The sequence below is a fragment of the Corvus cornix genome, chromosome 2 (assembly GCF_000738735.6).
Source record: "Corvus cornix cornix isolate S_Up_H32 chromosome 2, ASM73873v5, whole genome shotgun sequence".
Lineage (NCBI taxonomy): Eukaryota > Metazoa > Chordata > Aves > Passeriformes > Corvidae > Corvus > Corvus cornix.
The window spans coordinates 32074611-32094080 of NC_046333.1; the positions used below are offsets into that span (position 1 = coordinate 32074611).

General features: G+C 42.3%; 1 protein-coding gene across 1 annotated transcript in view; it reads right to left on the reverse strand.

Moving 5' to 3' along the window:
• EEPD1 (endonuclease/exonuclease/phosphatase family domain containing 1) overlaps positions 1 to 19470 on the reverse strand; it is a 62950-nt gene that overhangs the window by 13247 nt on the left and 30233 nt on the right. Inside the window, exon 2 of the mRNA XM_039548492.1 lies at positions 15992 to 16043. Within this exon, the coding sequence (XP_039404426.1) occupies positions 15992 to 16043 (52 nt within the window). The remainder of the gene's footprint in view (positions 1 to 15991; positions 16044 to 19470) is intronic.

Consider the following 19470-nt stretch of genomic DNA (forward strand, 5'->3'; position numbering starts at 1 on the left):
GGCTTCACAAACAGCTGCTGAATTCTCCTGCGGGCAGGAGGCCCCAGTAGTGTGGCTGGTCCCACTCCAATGACACAGCCACTGGCACGACATGAGAGGAAGGGTGTAGGCCAAGCCCAATAGCTGGAGTTTAGGGGTTAAGTCTCCTCTGACTTTATGCCAGGGACACATACTTGATTTCCTCCGTGCATGAAGGAAGCAGCTGCACACTTGCACGCAGTTCTAGCACGTCCTTCTCATGCTTCCCAGAGGTGCTCTTCTTCCTGGTCACTGCTGAACAGCCACAGCACTTGGAAACCATTATGTGTCCAAGCACTTGGTCAGAGTTAGAGAGGCTGCATCCTAATGCCCAGCAGCTCAGGGATACCAGAACTGTGGACACTGTGGAGAGCCCCTGAGTCTGCCTGTCTAACACCTTGAGATTGAAATAAAAGTAAATAAATGATAAAAACCACCCTCGAAAATCTGGAATCTGAAACTCCTTGGTGAGGACAATATGGAATACTTTTTGTCAGGGGTTTCAAAATCAGGCTCAACAGGAGCTAGAGTCCTTTGCAAGACTGATGTCAGCTCCAGGCAGGCTCTGGCTGGACAGGCAGCAGTTGGGCACCCTGGTTGTGGCAGAGGTTCTGGCTGCAGAGAAAGGGGCTAGTAAGAAGTCATCCCTGTGAAAGAGCAACAGGGACTTCCACCATGCATCATTTTGTTCTGATACTGGAGAAACTGCGTTGAAATGCAGAGGCTTTCACAGTGAAGAAGGATCCTCGGACAAAATCTTGGATCCAGAACACCCCTCCAGATCAAGCAGGAATTCAACAAAGGATTTTCAAGGCAAACAATAACCTCACGTGCACAGTGACTCTTTGCAGTGGGACGTGCCTAACATGGTTTGAAGAGCTACAGAGCTACATGGATATAAATATTTCCTACATGGATATCAGTAAAATGATAGGATAGTTATTCTCATGTTTATTTTATCTTTTGATTCAGAAATTAAAGTCAAATCCTGATCTTTCACTGACTCCCTCGTCTGCAAGTTCAGCATGCTGCAGGCTGAAGCTGTAAGCATTGATTCTCAGATACACACAACCCAGGCAGCCTTATTTGCCTCAGAAGACCAAGAGTCATTTTGGCCGCACATCTGAAGCGAAAACGCTTGGTACAGCTTTTAGAACAGAGGTCGGCTGGGCGTTCTTATTCAAGATGCCACATTAACATACCACATTGTTGCCCATTATGTACCTCCAGGCAGTGCTGGGGCTGGGCTGATTTACAGAACAAGGAGGCAGGTAGGGTGTTTGCACAGCCTGGGAACGCAGCTCTGCTCTCAGCTGATCGCCAGGTGCTACCCTAGCTAATATGATAAATCACGGCGGCAATAATTACCCACTTCTGATGCCATTCTGATGTCTTCAAACAGAGGGGATTTGGTCAGTGAGTTTTCTAACACATAAATTGCTTAAATCAGAAAAACAAAGATATTGTTGAAATTAGGAGTTCAACTGTAACCTGACAGAAAACTTATCTCTAGGTTGCAGCTGCCTGGAAAGTCCAGCCAGCACAAAGCATATGACAGGACTGAATAAATCCTACAGAAACCATCACTTTATTAAAAAGAGCATCTGCAGTCAACTAGTTTGAATAGTTTGTTTCCTTCAAATTGATTTTTTTTTTTTAAGGCCTTGATTTGACTTTGTGCAAACAAAAAGACGACAAATAAGATTACACGGTTTGTTCAGAAAAAAAAAGCCCATTCTGGGTACGGCTGCAGCTATGGAGAACTTGGCCTACAGCAGCTGATTTCAATCTGAACTCATTTTCCAAGGCTTACAGGCACACATATTTTGAAGCTGTGACAGCATACTTGCTGGGGTCATGTTTTTTTGCTGAAGTGAGAATGGCATTTTTCAAATCATTTTGTTCTGCCCACAAAACCCAACGTCAACCAACATTACGCTTTCCCTCATGCAGCAAAAATACACAGACAAGCTCCTAGTCCACACCGGGAATGAAAAAAAATGCCTTTCCTCTTTTGCAAAGCTAAGTTAGAACTATGCCAACCCCTTTGAGAAGCAGTTCTTCAAGTGGTAAAGAAAAATCAAAATTAAAATCTCAATCAAAACAACTTATTTTTTTCCCCAATAGAAGTCCTCCTAAGGAAAAAAGCTCTAGTTTTGTTTTTCTCTAGAGCCTTTCAGGCTGCAGGTTTCCTGAAATTCAATCAGCTTCTTCATTACAACATACACATACCAAGTCAAAGCTCACACACACACCGTGAGACCAACAGCACCAGGGCTTATTTACACAGATGCCCTGTGGTCTCTCTTCTAGCTGGGTGCTGGTTTTTGTGGGATAGGCAGTGCTCCCAGGGAGCAGGAACATGGCAGCACCAGGCTCCAAGGCATACTCCAAACAAAGAGCAGCCTGTGCTTGTGAGGGGTCACCTTGTGCCAGGTACCTACCTGCCCACTGGATTCAATGGTATTAAAGGTCTTCCCCAACTAAAAATGAGTCTGCAATTCTGTGACTGACCTCATTTGGCATGCAAGGCACCAAAAAGAGCCACTACCCCAGGAACTGGGACAAGCCCTGTTGAATTTGCTGATCAGCAACACGTCATTTTCCTAAGAAGGGAGGATCAAAAGATGCAATTGCTCTTTGTCCACCCTGATAAAGGGCTGGCACCTGTCCCTCCCTGCCTGTCCAGAAGCAGAGACAGGTACTTATGACTGACTTTGGAAAAGAAGAGAGGGCAGCTGGAAGAAGCTGGAGAAATGCACATTTAAGGAGTGACTGTAGAAGTTAAGGCAAGGGGCCTTGGACTAATTTGGGAGCAGGGAAAAAAACATGCTGGGCTGGCACATGCCGGAGACTGTAAGGCAGTTACAGTCTTCCTAACACACCTACCTGCCTCCCCAGGGCACTCCAAGCACTGCAAGAACATCTAATTTGTGCATGAAGTTCGATCTCCTCCAGAGCAGTAACTCTGCCCACCAGTAGAGCTGCCAGAGAGCACTCTGCAGTTCTGCACACAAGCAGCTCCCATCATCTCTTTGTCAGGATGCCCTGGTTACTCTGTGTTTTATTTTGGGGTGCTATTTCTGCAGCCAGCCCCGTTTTTGCAGCAGGGTCATCCTTCCCAGATGATGACACCACTCCATGCTGAACATCTTGGTTTGCCAAGTGTTACACTCCTAATACCAGCTCTGGGGACCACCCTGAGCCAGTGACCTCCCTCGTGGTGAACACCTTTTGCTCGAAAAGAAGACGGGCTACTCCTAAATCCCAAGGAAACTAAATGTGACCCAGGAAAACAATGCCTTCGGGTTTCATAAATTACATGTTTCTTATTAGCCAAGGGATTGGTCTTTGGAGGATACCTTTGTTTCAGACCTGGAGTCAGAGCAGAGGCTGTGAGAAGGGCAAGGGGAGAAAGAGCAGTGAGGAGGAGATTCCAGGGTGAGCCTGCTGTTGTGGCGTGGTACATCTAGGCACATTAATCATCACCTGAACTTCAGAAAGGCACTCAAAACAAATGGCCATTTTGGTTAATTACCACAGATGCTGCCAGGCCAAAGGGGCACTGCAGTTGAGGTGAACAACTACATGCTTCATCAAAGCAAAGGTGATTTTCGTTCCCCTTAATGGAGAAGAGAGATGAGAGCAACAGAATAAATATTCCCTTTCTAGACGTCACATATACACATTTACTTTTCTTTTAATAAGCACTAGAGGGAGCAGCTTTAGTGAGTACTAGAGATGAGTAAGAAACTTCTATAAATTCCTTATAATCTCTGCTATGTGGAGGTGTCATATTAGCAAAGATTTGTCTTTCCGTGGGGAAAGATACTTGGACTTTAAGGTAAGGGCTGTTTTGTACTAAAGAACATCTCCCAGTATTGGACTTGGTGCATCTGGGAAGAGTAAACAGAGGAGCTCTAAGATAGACCTTGTAAATTAAGCCGTGGCACTTGAGGAGAAGGCCCAAAACACTCCTCAATAAAAATCCCATCCTGAAACATGATGTAATATATTTCAGATAGAAGATACAACAAAGTTGACAGTGGCTTCATGAGACCATCTGGCACTGATCATTTTTAATCCATCCCTATGTACTGTATAAATTAAAAATTAAATTCACATTATCCTTTCTTTATTCATCCAACTGGACTGTACTTTTATTTCGAATTGAAAAAGCAGACTTGAACACCCATAATCCAAATCCAATCTACCATAGGACACAGCTACAGTTGGTGCACCCTAATGAAGCCTGACCCAGAAAGCCAGGAGCAGAAACACTGCAAATATTTCCAAGAATTTGAAATCAACTCTTTTGGTTTTCGAGCAAAATTTTGATTTGACTTCCAGAAGAAGAATGTTTTGTTAGATCATGTTTGTGAGGAGGAAAAGCAGAGTTGGGGGATGAAGAGACTTGGGGGTGCTGTATTTTATTGTACTGGCTAGTGAGGTAGGTATAGGGAAAGGTCAGAGGCTTCAGGATTGTTGTCCTGGTGCAGGCACACGTGACAGTGCAAGGCAAGTCAAGAGGGGATCAAAGACACAGCAGGGCCAGGAGGCTCAGCACACTTTTGCAGCTGGGTAACACTGAATGCACTTCCCACAGGCTGGAGTAACTCAGGAAGGGGACACATAGGAGCATCAGGTGTTTCAGTGACATCTGGATTCTCCTATAACCAAATGTAAAATCATGGAAGGAAGGGTTATTATGGTTAAAGCCTGAAACTGAGACTCATCACTGGATCTCATTTCCCACTGACAAAAATGTTGTCTCAGGCCTCCATTGCTTGTTTGCCTTTCTCTCAAGCATATCCCTTTCCTGTTTGCAACACAGTTGAAAAACACACACAAGGAGATGCATCCCCTGCTGTGGGGGGTGCATTCACCAACTCCATTCCACATAAGTAGCATGTGGGAAAACTGGGGTGACACTACGTTAAGTTATAACATCTTTCACATGCCCATTCAACTAGTCCCTTTCAGGAAGGTTTCAATAAAGACTGCATAATCTTTACTGCTTGTGTTGTTCATGTATTGATATTAGGCAAAGGCAGATGGGGGTCTGAAAGGCAGGTAATTACAAGTTTTCAAAGGAGAGCAACCCCCCTTCAGGGAATCACTTTCAGTCCTAGCCATATGTATGTATTTGTGATAGAAAATGTTTTCTATTTCTCCATGTTGTACAAAATTCTACAATGACGTTACAGCTGAGAAAATAATTTTACAATATTTAAAAGTTTGGGAGAAAAATTCTAGGACAAAGAAGAAAAAAAAAAAAAAGAATCAATTCACTGAACAGGCAAAGGCCATAGATTGACACCTGGAAAACTTATCTTCCCCTTTGGCCATGCCAGCATGTCCTATTTGTACTGGGTCATTGATACCTGGGGCAATACCTTCCTGTCCTTTCTGTACTGGTTTGCTGTTCCTAGAACTAAACCAAAACATCCAGATTCATGACCAAATAAATTCTTGCTACCCTCCACATTCTTCACAAACATTATCTAATTCACTCTTCAAGAAGCTCTATATACTCATTGTGAGAGGTGAAAGCAAGGCACAGACAAATATTAATCCCTTATCTTTCTTCAGAAATAATACAGGACCCACAGGCACAGTCACCACCTCTACATACCTTTGTGTGCTATGGACATGCAAAGATCATTTGTTGGGATAATGTGCAAATTGGGGTCCCAAAGCTTGGTCCCTCTGAAGGCACCTATGGCTTCTTCCTCAACTCAAGAAGGACTCAATTTTTCCTGGAAAATGTGCTGCTTCTGCTTCTTAAAGAGCACACCAGTAATTCAGACACCCACAGAGGAAGGATTTCTTTCCTCTGAAGATCAGATTCTCACTCAGCTCCTGAATGACAGCTCCAGACACTATGTTATGGACCACAGAGCAAACGCTTACCATACTGCAGCCTCACCCCCCTTAGCCTTGTGGTGACCTGAATTCCCAGCTTTGCTGCAAAAGCCACTTCTAAGCTTTGTACTTTTAAAAAAGGAAACTTCCAGGACTGAGCTTCTCAAAGGAGATAGGATGAGGAAGGATCATTTTTCAGGCCCATCTATACCCAGGCTAGAAACTAAGTGGTCCAGTCCCTCTGCCTGCTTCAGAGGTGGGTAATTCCATGTCTGCAGAGAGGCACTGCTCAGCAAAGCGTCAGAGGAGCCTGTCACCTAACACCTCGGGGTTAGGCAGCAGCTAAATGATGCCTGGCAGGATTGGAAAGTTTTTCAAACTGAAGGCATTGTTTCCCACATCAGGTATCTGAGCCCCTTCATGAGCTTGACTCTCTTTTGAACCAGCCCATGGATGTGGATCCAGCTGGACACGTGCCCCTCTCCTGCCGCTGCTGTGTTCAATGTACCCATTGTACTGCGGGAATGTGCGGGGAATAATTGTGCTGATAAGCTCAACATTATCTCAGTTATCAAAAGTGTGTGACGGTTTGTTTCCTATATGAACTTGTTGGAATCAAATCATTTTTTTTTTCTTAAGTCAGGCTTTACAGGATCCACTGGGGAGTGGTAGGAGCCTAAGTGTGCACTCCCAAGTTACTTGCTTTCCCTTTTGAGTACTTATTTTGGAAAAGCTTAGCAGTGAATTATTACACTGCCCTCCCAGATGAATTATAGCTCACCACAACCACCCAAATGCTTAATTTTCTGTAATATCTAAGAGGAAATTACTGTCTTAATCTTTGAATGTATGATTCAAAAAACAGATTGTAGCCCATAAACCCAGTTCTTTGGTTGCCTTTAAACACTGTGTTCCCAGGACAACAACGCAGATCATTCACTGGCCTGTTCTCCTACCTTCATCCGAAACAAAGGTGATTATTTATACAAACAACGTCTTCTTATAGATCTTCAAAAGGAAGACACAGAAGAACCTTTGGTGCAGAGCAGCAAAACAACAACTGAAAGAGGCAATACAATAACTCCACTAACACATTTTTAGTGCTGGGGGCACTAGTGAAGAATTATGGGATGTTCAGCTGCCTATTGTCAAAATTGAATACTCACTATCTTTCATCCAGTTTGCCATTTAATGGGAAGGTGTCTACATAGGTGCTTGGTGGAAATCTATGCTGCCCTTTCCCTATGGAAGAGGACAGCCATATCTACCAGGCCTCCATGTAGAAAATTAGTGGGCTCTTAATTTTTAATGTTTCCATTCACAAGCTGAGCTTGTTCCTTGTACTTCATGGGACAGACTCATTTGGCAGAAGACACTTCCTGACTACTTCTTTCCGTACTCCTAAAGACTTTTTTTATTTTAAACATAATTCAGGAATTAAGGCTCAAGAGGTCATCAAGGATGGTCACAAATTTATTCCTGAAGTCTTTTCAAGACAATGTTTTATACTTCATAAATAGGCACTATAATCATTAACAGCTATAATGACATGCCAAGGGGACTGACATGACATAAAGAAGAATAAAAAGAAGCCCTGGTGACTATGAGGACATCTTTTTTATAAAGCTGGTTTTATGAGAGTTGAGTGTTTGAGTTCTTGCACTATGCTGTCATAAAACAGTACCCAGCTCAACTGAGTAGCTGTGCTAAAATCACAGAATCACAAATTTCATCAACATCCATGCAGCAGTTGTTTGGAGACCTAAACTATGTGTTAATTTGGACTGGATATCAGGTACTGGGCAACCAGGAGTCAATGGCTTCCTAGGAACATCTTTTTTTGGGTTTTGTTTGTGTGGGTTTTGGGTGTTTGTTGGTTGTGGGGTTTTTGTGGGGTTTTGTTGGGGGTTTTTTGTTTGTTTGTTTGGGAAGTTTTTTTGGGTTTTGTTAGGGGGTTGGGCTTTGGTTTTTTATGCTTAATCCTGGGTCGATTATTTTCCCAGGAATCGATTTCTGAGGTGCGGTGTAAAATGACACCACTGTGAGTACAACCTTACTCACCCAGTAACTACCCGGAGCGCAGGAGGTGACAATGAGTTTATCAGAACCTAGACCTTAATATAGAAAGCAAATAGAAAACCATCCAATGAAACATGAGATACAAAAGTGATATGAAACAGTATCTTATTCACTGATCAAAATCACCCCAAACAAACTGGCCAGTGAGCTATATTGATTTGCCATCATCTGAATCTCCTGATTCACACACCGGCTTCAGCCAGAGGGAAAGAGGAGGGGGAAAAATGTGCCAATACAAAAGAAGAACAAATAAAACTGAAAGAGAACAGGGAAATCACAATATTTGAATGTTATTAATCAAGGAAAGCTGCTTAAGCATGTAAGATAACTAGGTCTCCCTCCATTCTCCTGATAAAACTTCACTAATTTCTAGAGGTAATAGTAAGTGAGTTGGGTGTTTTGTGGCTTCATTTCTTTCCTACTGTTAGTGTTACTGTTTTCCCCAACTGATTTACATCTCTGCTTAGAGCAAGCATTCTTTCCCATGGTAAGAAGACAAAAACAAGGAAGAAAGAAACATCTAATATGACTCACAACCATTGCCAGCCTCAAATATTTATTCTTCCTTCAGGCATTGATTACACCACCCTACAGAACACTGTGCCACCTTCTGTAAAGTTATTTAAATCTGTCTCACCTCCTAGTTTCTTTTTCCTTCTTTTAATGCTTATTATCTGGAGGATCTCTTCCAGGCTGCTAGCACTAGGCCATGTTATCTTACCTTTAAAAAAATAAAAAATCTCATACTTCTTTTTTTTTTCCATAGCTCTAGCCCTTAATTTAAAGAGCCCAATTTGACACCGATTCCTCGCTGAAACAGCTCATTCTTTATTTATAAGTTTGCCTGAGTAACAATAGATGTTTTTCTGCCCATACTTACTAGCATGACCTCCACAGAGTCTACAGGACTGTCCTTGAACCCTGACCAAAGTTCTGCTCTAACACATGCCATGGATTCTGGCTTCCCATAGAGAGCACATGCATTACTATCAAAAATTATTTGGTATGACACTAAAACACCCTTGCTGCTTTGTCAATATATTAAAAAGGAAAAAAAATGCAACAAAACCAAACAACACTCTTCCCCAAATTGCTGATTATTTAAAACTGTTCCTGTTCTTTGAACTTGCTTTGCCTTCTACCATCGTCCAGAAGAAATCCAGGAAAAAGGACTGATTAGGTCCCCTCTTACTTCTACCATCCACAACCAAATCTTAACACATGCCAGCACTTGTAAACACGTATTTTCTGTTTTTCCCTGCTCTGGAAGTGAAGAGAATGGCTTCACTATTGGGTGAATTTGGCTTATGTTCAGAGATAAGACCAGACGATTTACAAGAAGTGCCAAGCTATTATAACAAGGAATCTCCATACCACCACTGCTCAGAAAGGCAGAGCAGTGCTCTAGGGAAGAAGAGGGCACCTGTGGCTGTGCACCTCATAAAGGGCAGCATTTTAGAGAATTTGTGTTCTCTGTAGCTCCCTGTGGTGTCTATAGCATGGCTTCTAGTGTTTTGTTTATTGAAGTCCACTGATCATCACAGAAGAGAAAACTACAGAGAAAAAAAAAAAATTCAGCCAAGATCAAAGACACCAGAAATCCTAGTAGATGAAAGCCTGTGCTTCCAATGCTGCTGACCATGTGATGATAGTTCGCAGCTGAGGGGCCTGGAAAAGACAAAGTGGTCATAGGTCCTCCTGCAGAGAGCTACTGAAATCATCATGGACCTGGCTAGAACTGTAAGGTCCACCAATACATGTCCTTAAACTTCCAGCCATCTAGATCCCTTCTAGAGGACAAAAAGGAGGAAAATATGAAAGGCCAGAAGCAAACACAGTACAGCTGCAGTGTTCCTAAGACAATTTAGTAGATAGGATAATACCAAAAAAGCCTCCCATTCAGTAAGAAATGCTACATCACTTGCAGCTCCACTCAGCCAAAAATTATTCCTTCCCAATTACACCTATTCTTCCCTTCACTCTGAGACTTCATGACCCCACGGGATGAAGTCTGAAAAAATGAATACTTTGTATTCCTGAGTATTACCTGCACTGAGGTAAACAAGCAACACAAGGGAGAGAGGGGGAAACACAGGGAAGGTGTGGGAAAGCAAAAGGGTAAAGTAATAGGGAATAAGGTGAGAAAAAGAATTAAAGCAAAATCAGTGGGATGATTTGGAATAATCTCCTTTTACTCTAAGTGGTCAATCATTAACTCCATGGTGGCTTTGAAGGAAGAGGGCATGAGGACCTACATCAGCTGATGGACTATGCAGAAGTCCATCCCATAGCTCAGAGACTTGACTCCACCTATCCTCTGGAAATGGGGAGCAGAAAAATAAGGCACTGACAGGGCTGAAAGAAACTGATCAAATGTCCTGACTGAGTCAGTGGCCAAGCTGACATCTCCTTTTCCTGATCTCTGAAAGCAAGACTGCTGTTTCCTTATCTGACTCTAGAGGACATCCAAATGTACTTGATTTTCAAAGGGCCCAACTGCCTTCTGGAAAGGATAGGTTTAAGAACAGGCAGTAAATACAACTCCTTTACAGCAACTAATTCATTCATTGCAAATCGCCTCATGATCAGCCCAAAGCAAGATTGCAAGATGGGGCTCACACTGTACAGAAGGATTATGGCAATTAAAAATATGCACACAAAGACTCAGTCCTGAACTAACTGCATTTCTGGGGTACACATCTGCTACATTTAAAAAATAAAATCACATCAAATGCACACACAACCACATTTGTATCCATGCAAGCAATATGCAATGTGCCTATGCTTACCCCTGCAAATGAAAAACAGCACCTCTCTTTCAAACACTGAAAAGCTCCTAGGGATAACCTTTCACAAATAAACAACCTGCTCTGCTCGGAGAGGGATTTTATAAAGAACAGAGATTACAATGGGCTTAATCATGATTAAACACTGATCTGGCTCAATCTACTCAAAAGCAGACAAAAGATAAATAAAAACCTACAGCAGATGCATTTCATACTGGAAATTCTGGAACCTCAATTGACGTCATACTTTTTATGTTCTGATAATATCTGGAGGAAACAGTACACTGGATCAAGAAAACAAAAGCAAATTTTTAGTTAAAATTCTCTGTGTGCTGTGTAGAAAGAAGGTAGCTACAGCAGGGAACACACAGGGCAGCTCAGCATTTTACAAACCTTTTTTTGAATGCAGCTGAAATTGCACCAGCAGAGCGATGCCACGAAAAAGAAATGAGCACTCCCTTTTGCCCTCATCTCCTGTGTCTTACTCTGTAAAACTGTGCAACAGTAGTCACTGAATTTCTCCTCAGACAAAAGCTACTTCTGATCAATGGCAGGCATGTTAAATTTCTTTCAGTAAAATAATGCCACCTCATCATTATCATCCCAGTTGTGCTTCACTGATTCTTCATGCACAGTGTGAAAAGCCTGTGTGATGGAAAGGGGCTGTATTTAGCAAATATCTCCCAAATACAGACATCTGGTCTTTCCTATGGGTGAGGAAATCCGGGAAACTGATTCCACATCATGGGAGACAACTCTAGCTGTTAGTACTGCTGAGGGAGGTGGGAAAAGTCAAAACATGAGCACAGATTGTAGCGATTGTTTGCTTACAGTGCTAAGCTTTCCATTTAATGCAACAAGGTAAATATGAGGAAAGATAAATAGCTCTTTATATGGGGTGGGGGGAATCTACCTGGAGGAGTAGGCTGATCAGAGTTTTCTCATTCTATCATCTCCATCAGAAATTCCCAACGGAAGACCAAGTAAGGTTAGGCCAGCAGACAGAAGAGATCCCTTCCTGTACCGGCAAGGTACATTGCCGCCTGTCCTCATGTCCAGAGAATGTGCTCTGTGCTTCAGAGGCACCACGTGAAAGACTTGAAATCCCTCTTGATTTGTGACCTCCAAAATTTCTCCAGTGAAGGTGAAAATCTCCACATAGACAGTGCAAGCCTACTGATAATTACTTTGTTCTTTTCACTTTCTTTTCACTGACCTCTTGGACATAGCTCACATAAATTTGCCATCACTGTTACAGGGAGACCTTAACAGTGAAACTTATGTTACTTACACTGATTTTGAGGCTGCAAGTTATCATCAACTTCAAGAACATCATCTCTACACAAAATCAAAATTCTCACCCCAATTCCTATTGTCCTTCAGCCCACCTAGTGTGTCTCATGGCAGTCTAAATAGATCTCTTCCAACTTCAGGCAGAATAACCATCACTTTGCAGATGAATTCCACACTTAACAAACTGCAGATCAGAATCACAGATTTGCATTTATCAGATGAGAAGCCAACAAACTTCTCTGTCTATGGAGTCAAGTGGACAGTACTTTGTCATCCTGGGTAACAGCAGATGCATTTACTTTTTAATACACAAATAGCAAAATAATGGGCTACTGTTGCTTGTTCACAAAGCAGGCTTACCCTATAAAAAGCTGTCAGGGGATTATTAAATTGTACAAATTATTTAGCTTTCCTCTATAACCCACCTCTGAAGGAGAAATGAGCTCAAGAGCCCCTGTTAACACCTGAAAGATGCAGGAGGAAACACTTAGAATGCCAAGAATATTTTTATTTTTCTTGTAAGATGGATGACTCTTCCTGCACAATTTACTGGCATCAAGTACGAATAAGAACAATTGCTTTGGTGTACATGCTTGCCTATGGAAAAGGACTACAAATTTAAATGCTAAAACAGTAACCAAGGTGAAATGTCACCTGGCTAGGCAGTTCAACCTAATTACTTACGCAGATTTATTTTTAAACTATAAAAACAGCATGTTCCTTGGGAGAATTATTTTTTCCCCTTCCCCAAATAAATACAATTAACATTTGCCAAGTAGAATTCTTCTTCTGCAATTAAGGACTTGCCAAAATTAGATAAAGTAAAGTACTCAAAAAACACACTGGGGCAAGAGTGGCGCTGGAGTCTCTCTGAGAGCTGTGTTCCTGGAAGAGGAAGAGATGTTTCATACAGGACTCAGCACCAACGAGCCTGCGTGCCTGTGATACTTCTTTCTAAAGCCTGAGTGGCCTTGAACCCTTGTGGGGACGAGGCTGGCATGACTGGAAGCCCTCCCATGGCATCTCTCCATCTGTGTTCTTCCTGCCCTCGGCAAATGCCAGCAGCCCTTCTGAAGGGAAGGCATGTAAGTAACACAATCCCACAGCAGCAGGGCAAGCTCAGCAAGGGGAGAGGGGGAAGCAAACACAACAGTTTGAAGGCTCAAGATAGGACAAAATACAGGTAAGCACGGGCTTGGTTTTAAGCCGCCTGTAAGAGCACTCACGTGGAGCCTGTGCTGGAATGGGTCAGATTTGCTATGGCCAAAACAAACGCAAACAAGCCCACCTCTGACCCAGAATTTTCTCCAGGTAAAGGCTCTTGTTGTTCTTATGTGACCTGGTTCACTGAGATAAATTATTTTCCCATTCCTCCTAACAACAGCAAGCATGGTGCTGCGGCTCAGCTCCACATGCAGCACCCTGTCTGTGGTGCTTACAGGACGTGGCACCTCAGAAAAACAAACCAGCTCATTAGCAGCATCTGCGGGTCAGTCAAGCTTGTCCCAATCCAGGACGGGCTGTAATTAAACCCTGCCAATCATCCCTTCTGTCTTGGCAACCCCAGGCATAAATGCTGCCAAGTGTGGTAGATCTTTGGCTTAAAGGGCCATTTAGGCCCAATTTGCCAAAACACTGGGGTTTAGGAAATTAAGCAAATAGAGTCTTTGCACGGCACAAAGCTTCGCAAAGTGTGTTCAGTTCATTCTCAATAGCCAAGGTGGGAGAAACATTTAAAGACACTTAAATACCTAAGATAGAATGGCATGAAATGCTTTTGCAGAAAGCAAGACCCCAACAGTTCAAGCAAGTTCTCTCAGCCTGCTCCAACAGTCCACTGCCTTCATGTGCCTCACCTCACATTCTGCCTGTGTTATTTATGGCCACAATAATTTTATGACACCGTCTCGAGGCCCTGGTTCTCAAGAGACTCGCTACACATGCACTCGATTTCAATGTGGTTTGATTTCATAGAGCTAATCTGCAGCCCCTAAGTCTGTTCAGGGGGGCACTGCTGTTCAGCAGGCAGCTGCTGCTCACTCTGGGATTCTATGCAAGTATCAAAAATATGTAAGAACACTTTGAAAGCTGGGCATCGAATTTTAGAAAGTTTCCAAAGTTCAAAACCATCTATGAAAGACTGAAAAGTGCCCTATAGGAAAAATAGTTCTAGGTTACCATGTCCACAGATGCTTTAAAGAAAATTTCCCCTCAAAAACCAGAAAAACCCGTCTTAGAATAAATATTAAAATATTATCATTTAATAATATTCTGTATTCCTGCGGTATAATGATGATAAATAATGGCTTAAGAATACAAAACTCAGCACAGTGTTCTTAAAACCTGAGTCTGCAAGCAGGCTGGACAAGGGAAGTCTGTGGGTTTCTTTCCCCTCCTGTACTTAAAAAATAAAGACAGCAAATTTCTTTGAACTTACATCATTCAAGCCCGTTATTTTCCATAGGGCTAAACTGGCCTTTTAAATTCTTTAAGCTTGGCATTGTATGAAAGCAGATATCAAATATTCAGAGAGCTCAATTTAGAAAGATCATTTTTCTGAGGCTGAGCCTTTCTGAAGAGCTTCCTGCAGCACTCCAGACAATGCCTCAAACAGCCACTCCCACCAGGCTGAGGTCACTTAACCTTGCCAGGCCATGTTTTTGGAGGCATCAGGCCAAAGGGAGGTACGGGTCCATTGGAAAGTTGGGAAATGTACAGGGTGTGAGGTGCCAGAGAATCCGACTGCTGCAAACGATGAAAATTTGCTAATATTAACCTGTTTTGCACAATGAGTGCTTGAGAGCCACGTCTTGTTCACTTGTGAAAAACTACAGTGTCACCCGTGTGGTCCTTTGTCACTGCCTTTCATCAAAATCTACTTCTTCATGTCAAAATCCGAGTTCACAAAAGCCAGTGAAGAGATGCCCCCTGAGAATTAACTGGGGTGTACAGAGAGCCTCTGTGAAATGCATCTCCGGTCAGTGGCAAAGCTCAAGGCTGAAGCACCCACTGCTGCTATATTTCGTTTTACTCACTATTTCTAGAGTACCCAGCAAATGCAGCTTGAACACAGAACTGCAGGACCTTCTCCTTCACATGTTCAAGGCAGGAGAAGGTTTGCTCCTTCCTCCCCAAGCCTTGCCACACCACTCGTAGCTACAGAGGGGCTGCTTGGGTCAGCACCAGCTCAGTGCCTACGCTAAGACAGCAGCTTTTCCAACAGGGCTTCAAATTCAGTTGTTTTATTTGCACCCTAACAAGTCTCTCATGCTGCCTCACAGCTGGATCCTTGCTCTTGCAGGTGAATGAGTTAGTGTAGGAAGTGAAGGGAAGCCACTGGTCCCAGCAGGGGCACTGGGAGTCCAGTCCTACCTGCCAGGCCAGAAGAATCATAATGCAAAAGAAATAAAAAAATTGGTTATTCATTCAGAAGAAGGCCATAACAGAATGGTCTGGGTTGGAAGGGGGCTTAAAAGATCATCCAGTTCCAACCCACCTGCCATGGTGCCAGGGACACCTTTCACTAGACCAGGTGGCTCAGAGCCCCATCCAACCTGGCCTTGAACACTTCCAAGGATGAGGCATCGACAGCTCTGAGGAACCTGTTCAAGTGTCTTCTCACCCTTGCGGTAAAGAATTTCTTCCATATATCTGACCTAACCCTGCTGTGCCTGCAATATCCTTGGCTAAAGAGCAACACTGGATTTTATTATTTACTGCTTATTATTAAGCATTGCTTACCCCAAGCTTGCTGTAAAATCAGAAAACACCAAAAGCACATGGTCAGCTTAGACAAAACATTGACCCTCTGCCTTCATGCACTATGGAGCTAGGAAGATGTCCTATTTTATGCCACATGATTTTCCATGAAGTTAGGAAGCACAACTAACACAGAGGGCTTTAAGAGCTTAAACACATTACAATAGTTGCATTAGATGTATTTTAAATACCTTTTCCAGTGCTTCTCTGTCAGCCAGCTCCTGCACAGCCAAAAGCTTGATACTGTAAGAAAAAACAGAGAGAAAAAGAGAACTAATCACTCCACTGCAAGCATTACAGAAATCGAAGTAAGAGCAGAATTGAAACTCACTTTTTATCTTCTTTCTTGACAAAAGAAATACAAGAAATGCTCAGGATAAAACACACCAAAGCGAGAGAGACAGTGTCACTTTGTTTGCTTTGAATTAGTCATCACAAGCAGATTTTTTGGTTTCCAAATTACAAGCACATCTGAATTTGTCTTACAGAGAAACTGCATTAATCATTACTTTTGTAATATCCCAAGTTAACACCAAAGGATCTTCTGAATGACAAACACAGAAGAATATTCTAGACATTTCTATCAGTTGTAGTCAGCTTTGTTCCTCAGTGTCAACAGGTTTCTACGAGTCCCAAAACAGCCATTCCCATGGATTTACAATGTTATATATGAGGTGCAGTAATTAAGACAACCCAGCTCAAGAAATTTGAGGGAGAGATGACAGAAATGTGCACCACTGTTTAAAAGTGGGGTAGAAAGATAATCCACAATTATTATTCTTGTAATGCCCTTTACTACTCAGTCCCAAATTTCTTCACCTACTGAATCTTTCTTCTGCACACTGAATTTCATTCACTTCAACAAGGTTATGAGAGTTACTCAAGCAGGATTCTACACCTGTATTGCAACTCCACATGCTCACTTCCCTTACCCATCTTAAACCCAGTCACTTAATATATTATCCTTGGACTCCAGAGGATAATTTCCTTTACCCAGGGATACGAAAACATTTGCATGGCAGAAGAAGAATCAAATGATGCATATAAATATTGTTTAAGTTATTCTTACCACCCTGCACACAGACACAGTAAAAATCCAGTATAGTTAAAAGCTCATATTCAAGAAGGTGTGAATAGTCCACACAGAACTCTGCCAAAGGATATAACACAAAAAGTTTTATTAGCCTTTCAGAACCCCAGAGCAATATTGCATAACTCTTGAACATCCACTGGCACCTTATATGCTAATTATGTACATCCATCCTGCAACAGCAGCTGGCAAAGCACAGCTGTAGTCCTGTCCTTCTACGGCATTCCACTGCAGGTATTCACAGCCTAATCCCTAAACACCAATGTGCCTTCACTTTAACGGACTTCTAGCTTTCAGTGTCTTCAAGGCATCATAAAAAGCCTATATCCAATGAATTATAAAATAGCCACAGACAATACATTTCTAGTCTGTAGAGACTATTACTACTAAGACAGAGACGGTGGAGATGGTTCAGAAAACAGTGGGATAATCAGGAAAATGAAAAAGGTATTCCATTAAAGCCCAACCACTATGGTAGCAGGGGACATGTGATTTGGTGTTATGGTTTGGTAAACACACTAGGCTGCACACAAGCATTCAGCTGAACTGGAAGGCACCGAGGGAAAGTACAAAACCAACAATACCAAGGTATTTTTAATCATAATTTTCCTTGTAATTCAGCCAGCATGCAAAATAAAGATGGGATGGGCAACAAGCAAAGAAGGCACCTCCATTTAAAAAACACTGAAATACTGTGTCCAACTCAGAAGGAGCCTCAGCTGATGCACCTTGGAGAAGAATGTCCAACAACCCAGGCAGTATCAATGCAGCCACAGTCAAGATCTGTCTCTGAACTCAGGAGCCACCTCTTCATTTTGGATGACTCACCTCTGTTGCAGTGCACTTGAGAAAAACACGGGACAGGTGAGAGGGAGGTAGGCTAACACACACACGGATGCATTCAGGCTGCCCACAGCCAGCTGGGCTGCTGCAAGGGGGGCTTCAAGTCTGCGTGTACATGGGCTGCAGGTATGCAAATTACTTTTGTCTTTTTCTTTTTGAAGCTAGAGACTTTTTGATTACTTAATCAAATAAATCAAGGCTGCAGATGCTTCAAACAATTGACTGAGTTATTTCTAGAACATTATTTGTGAATTATCTGACACTCAATAGCTGCAGAAGAAAGATGCAGACTGCCCCAAAAGCAAGTACCACTTTCACTAAAGATCATCATCTCACTGTAAAAACCTTCCTTCCTTCCCATTTATACCTGTAAAGCCCCACAAGAAGTTTTTCAACTGGTGTGTGTTTATTTAAAACAAGTAATACAGTTACACAGAAGCAAGTAACAAAACAGGAAGCAGGAATCATTTATTTTATTTCATTATATTATGGAAATGCTGTACCCTTGTTCAGAGGTGAAGAATCCATACAAAGGGTTTGCATCTTGCAGAGATACTGCATATGCAGGGTCAGAATCAAATCTCAATTCAAAGTTGCTACATGATTTGCAGCAACACTGGTTTGATTCCTGGAGAGAAAAAGACTTCCTCTGCTCTTACAAATTGAGATATCAGTGTTTGCCCAGTATTTTACTCTTTTCTCCTCAGGTGACACCTGAAAATACCTCAGGTATTTTTTCTTGGTTAAAAGGAATCCACAAGTGCAAGTATCAGCCTTTATACAACCAGCTGCAAGATCCTTCTTTCCTCAAAGCACCATCACAGATGCTGTCTCTGTCCACGGGATTACAGTCCACTACCTGGAACACTGTTCTTAATAACCAATTATTTACTGCTATTTCTTCTAGCAGTTCCAAGTAACATTAGTATGTGCTACTTGATGCAATGTCAGCCTGGAAATGCAGCTTCTTTCAAGGCTGCTGCTTTGGGCATTTGATGCTTCAAAAAGAAATGAGGCTGCTTATTTAGGCACTACATCAGCAATCTTAAAACCACTGAGAGCAGCTCATAACTTCATTTGCTGTTTGTAGCTTTTGTGTTCACCAAGGATTTCAGAGTAGATGGGAATACAGTCAGTAACTGAGGGGAGGAGTAGGGGGGAAGTAAGTCTCCAATAAAAAAAATCTCAAATTAAATGCAAATAGAGTTACCAAAAGCCAATGCTGGAGCACAAGCTCTTGCAGTCTACAATACAACACTTAAGTATCCTGTTTATATATACCCTTGGCATTATTTCTTTCATCTTCACCCGTGTTGTGCAAACACTAACTCATGAATAAAGTCATAGAAAAATCCTATTTCCCCAAGAAACCTTATGGCTCCTGAAGAGGTTGCTCTAACCTACCAGCTTTAAAATATACTGGTTAAGAAAGCTGTAATATGAGTAACCATACTGAAAATGGCTCTGCTCGAATCTGAAACTCTATTAAAAATACTCACTGACTGAATTACTTACATGATCTATTTAAACAAAGCTATTGAAATTAATATCCTGGAACCGCAGGCACACTCAAAATACTTGAAAACATGCAGTGATCAGGATGAAGGACTCTCCTCCAGCAATGAAAATACGCAAACATGATGTGCTGTCAAGGAAACACATGACTCCCTCTTTTTTTGGCCATGGGTGACGCACAGCATTCTTCTCTAAGGGAATTCCTTTTGGTTTCCAGAAGAT